General features: G+C 35.4%; 1 protein-coding gene across 1 annotated transcript; it reads right to left on the reverse strand.

Moving 5' to 3' along the window:
- Positions 1-384: 384 nt before the first annotated feature.
- LOC108404906 (olfactory receptor 5K1) lies at positions 385-3,689 on the reverse strand. Its single transcript, XM_037008344.2, has one exon. It carries the CDS (start codon positions 3,687-3,689, stop codon positions 2,718-2,720), a length of 972 nt encoding a protein of 323 aa, XP_036864239.1. The 3' UTR covers positions 385-2,717.
- Positions 3,690-4,151: the final 462 nt, after the last annotated feature.

A 4,151-nucleotide genomic window follows, 5' to 3' on the forward strand; every position in this document is an offset into this window, starting at 1 on the left:
ATTTGTACAATAATGATTAAGATGAACCCTTGAGAAAATTGGTGAATCCTTTGGATATTTTACAAATTGTTCTAGTATTATTATTCATTTCTAATTATTTCTTGAATTCAAAAGTCAGTAAAGGTTGTATCTAGTTAAGATACTTTATTCCTCTGGAAAACAATACCAGGTGAAACACTGATACTTGATTGATTCTTTGTATAATTAGTATACATTTGTGATTATAAGAAAATCTTAGCTAGATTTGAGATAAAATATTTATGTCCCTAAGTTTTAGTTTTAGTTTTCAAAGTAAAGTCTTAAATCTCTTTTTTCCACTTCCATGAAGTATTGGTCAAAATTTTAAAAGGATTCATTTTAACAGATTTTTTTTCTCCCTATACTGTATGAAGCCTGTGTATAATTTTGTTTTTCTCAGTCACCATATCTGGTGCATTTCAGACAGCAACTTGTGCAGTTCAGATTTATTGCTTGAAGAGAGGGAGACCAGAGCACAATATCAATTTCACATAATTTTTTTCCCTAAACATATCTTTGAAAATCCAGAAAATAAATTGAAGAAGTCTCTCTTTTGAGGACTGTTCCAAAGTCAAAATTTATTCCTTATATAGTCGATTTGGGAAGTATTTACAATGATGTAAGGGCTAGGTATCACCTGAGAAATAAAGATTTAGTGAGTTGGGGGAAAAAGAGAGAAAGAAGGGAATAATTGGTGTTTGCTGAGATGGGGTTCTGTGACTTAAACTCCCAGGGGGTGTCCTGGGAATCAGATGGGAGGCAATCAAATGCCTATAGAAGTTTGGAGATCTATGGATGAAAGGCACCTCCCAATGGAACACATGAAAGCTTTTGACTCCTTCACTGAACCAGTACACTGTGCATCAGAAGTGCAGAAATGGTGCCCTTCAGATTTCTCTGGACTTTTTCTTCAACCAAGTACTGTGATATATCAGTTACCAAATACTGGTTTTTCTATCTCTTACATATTCTAGAAGGGGAGTCAAGAGGATTTACTCAGAATTTAGGAGAGAAAGAGCAAGAGGGACCAAGCCAGCAGACTTTAAACCTTGTGGACTTGACAAGTAGATGTCTTAGCAGAAATCATGTTTCCGTATCTAGTCTGGGGAGTAGACGTGAACACAGAAAGCAAAGTCTGATGAAGAGATAGATATCCAGAGGGTCAGACAAGATCAACCATCTTAGATGATGACTGTAACATGACATCTGCCTCTAATATCATAATATCAATCAAGTACCTACATGTTTAGATTCAACCAAGGAAGGATGGAGGTGGGGTTAGGCAAATCCTAAATTAATGGGGTTCAATTTTGAAACAACCAAGGAAATCTTGAAATGTCTCAATTTCAAATCTTGAAATGTTTGATTACATAAAATGAGCTAGATTAGATTTTTTATGGAGCTTACAAATAGAAACTAAGTGGTTAGGATTTTGTATTCATAAGTCAGGGAATTGGAAATACTGCACCTGTGTTCCCACTGCTTTTTCCAAGTAGATGCAACATGTTGATTTTCCATGTGAAGTCAGCCTCCACTGGCTGCAATCTGACAATCGTCTTCTGAGAATTTAGATGTGACCTCAGAACATCAAGAGAAGAAGTTGAAGAGGGAATTGTTCTTTTACCTGAGATGGTCCTCCTTTATCTAGAAGTTGTTGTTAAAATTATGGCAGTGTTCAATTGTTTAAGAAGATGGAAAATCTGGCATTTTGGGAACTGATACATCCCAGCACCTAGAGCAATGCTTCTACCTCAAATCTGTTTTGAATGAATAATTGGGGAATAATTCTTTCATTATGTTACATGAAATTATTCAGTTCTATTTAGGTTCCACAACTTCAGGTTTTGCAATGGTGAAAAGAAAAAAAAATAAATTATTCTAGAGAACCTACATACACAGTTCAATAATCATACTTTTTTTCATGTCTACATATAATATGGCAGTGCCCCCATTGTTGAACCCCTTCTTCACCTCTCAGAAAGGGAGATAGAGAAGTTAAGCCTAGCTCACAGACAACAAAGACTTTTCAAATCCTACATGATGTTTGACTACTTACCTGGAACTTTCTAGTATGGCATCTTTATTCATACTCATGCAGGAGTAAGATAACTACTCTTGAAAATTGACGTTCTTTGTTTAATTATTCTACTCTTTAGGAACTTCACCTTGGAAATATAATATTTATGATATTTCCTTTTATTTGACACTTTCATTTCCTTCACTACCTTTCTCCTAACTGCAATAATGTCCCCCCAAATGCTATTAAAACTGCCTCTTCAACATTTGCTTGCTTCAACTGTGTTGTTCACGGCTGTGAATGATTTCATTGTTGAAACGTTGTTAGCTTAACTAAAAGTTAAGCTCAAGACTGTTAAAGTGGGCTGGCTATAAATTTTAATAGAATTCTCCTTTATATTTTTAGTTGCTCGTTTGGTGTTTTTCTTTTGGGTGCTGATAACCCATGATGCTGATAGTCCTTGAGCTTGGCAAGATATTAAGTTGTTTCCTGAATGAATTCAAAGTTTGGTTTTGATTTCTATTATTTTGGGTAAAGGTTTAGCACAGTTTACTCCTATATATTTTTCTCCAAGACATATTGCTGCTTAAATTGATTGTACTGTGATATATTTTAGTATTTTACATATGATTTGTGCATTTCCCTTGTTCAGTTTCACTTGGAAGTTTTTTCTGCATTTAAATCACTTAGCTACAGTAGATGTAATTTGTTTCCAACTTTCTTGAGATTTTTTTTTCTTTAGAATTTTTCTCAGGACAGTTATTACTTCCTTATTTCGCAGGCTATAAATAAAAGGATTTAGTAAGGGAACTACTATTGTAAACAAAACAGCTGCTGGTATATCTTTATCCCCTTCTTCAAGCAAATTTGGTCTAATGTACATGAAAAAAAGAGATCCATAGAATAATGAAACAGACAAAAAGTGGGATGCACAGGTAGAAAAGGCTTTAACTCTTCCCTCTTTGGACTTCATTTTGAAAATAGTAAACAGAATATAGAGATAAGATATTAAGACACTGCCTATGGTAAAGACTTGAATTGAGCCTGAAAAAATAAATAGTACTAGTTCATTGAGATAAGGGTCAACATAGGAGAGTCTGTATAAAGGAAGGATATCACAATAGAAGTGGTTGATGTGATTGGATCCACAGAATGTTAACCTAAATAGAAGCCCTACATGAATCATGGAATGCAGGTTTCCAGCTATGTACGCCCCTGTGGTCATCTGAACACAGAGTTTCTTTGACATCATGGTGTGGTACTGCAGTGGACTGCATATGGCCACATAGCGGTCATAGGCCATTGCAGCCAGAAGAAAGCAATCTGCAGTTTCAACAGTGCAGAGAAAATAAAACTGTGCCATGCATTCATAGAGGGAGACCACTCTGTTCTCAGAAACGAAATTCTCTAACATTTTAGGAGTAATGGCACTGGCACAGCAAGAATCCACCAGAGCAAGATTGCCCAGGAAGATGTACATTGGTGTGTGAAGATGATGTGCTTTTGAAATCAACATTACCAGGCCGAGATTCCCCACCATGGTGATCAGATAGATGGTGAAGAATGCCACAAATAGAAAGGTCTTCAGCTCTGGGTGATCTGTAAATCCTGTGAGGATAAACTCATTTTTCATGGTATGATTTTCTTCAGCCATTCCTGACTTCTCTGTTGAGAAAAAAATTTTGGAGAACTGAAGTACTAATTTATAATATGCCCAATTCAACTCCTGAGCTCTCTCTGGCCTAGAAGGAGGAGGAATACCTTCCATAATGCTTTCATATGTTATGTGGATGTTTGTACGTGCTCAGTTCTGGGTAAAAATCAATCTCCTGAAGCTATTGCCTTTTCAGCTACTCATTTAACTCATTTTCAGCATATTTTCAAGAAAGACATCAGATTGAATGAATAAAGATGACTTTTGAAATCTTGAGAGGAATAGTCAAGGAATATTCAACTTCTCTATCTGAGTTACATAAAGGTGATTCATAATTTAAGTGTCAGCAATTGTCAAATAATTTCAATGACTGTATATGAAATGATTAATAATGATGCTTAAGAGACTATTTTCATTTGGATACTCTTAGCGGTTTACTATCTCCAGTGTTAGTGGAATATA

Source organism: Manis javanica, chromosome 3 (genome assembly GCF_040802235.1).
Source record: "Manis javanica isolate MJ-LG chromosome 3, MJ_LKY, whole genome shotgun sequence".
NCBI lineage: Eukaryota > Metazoa > Chordata > Mammalia > Pholidota > Manidae > Manis > Manis javanica.

Bases quoted from the DNA above. Each gene is read 5' to 3' on its own strand.
- LOC108404906 (XM_037008344.2), bottom strand. From the start codon at position 3,689: ATGGCTGAAGAAAATCATACCATGAAAAATGAGTTTATCCTCACAGGA.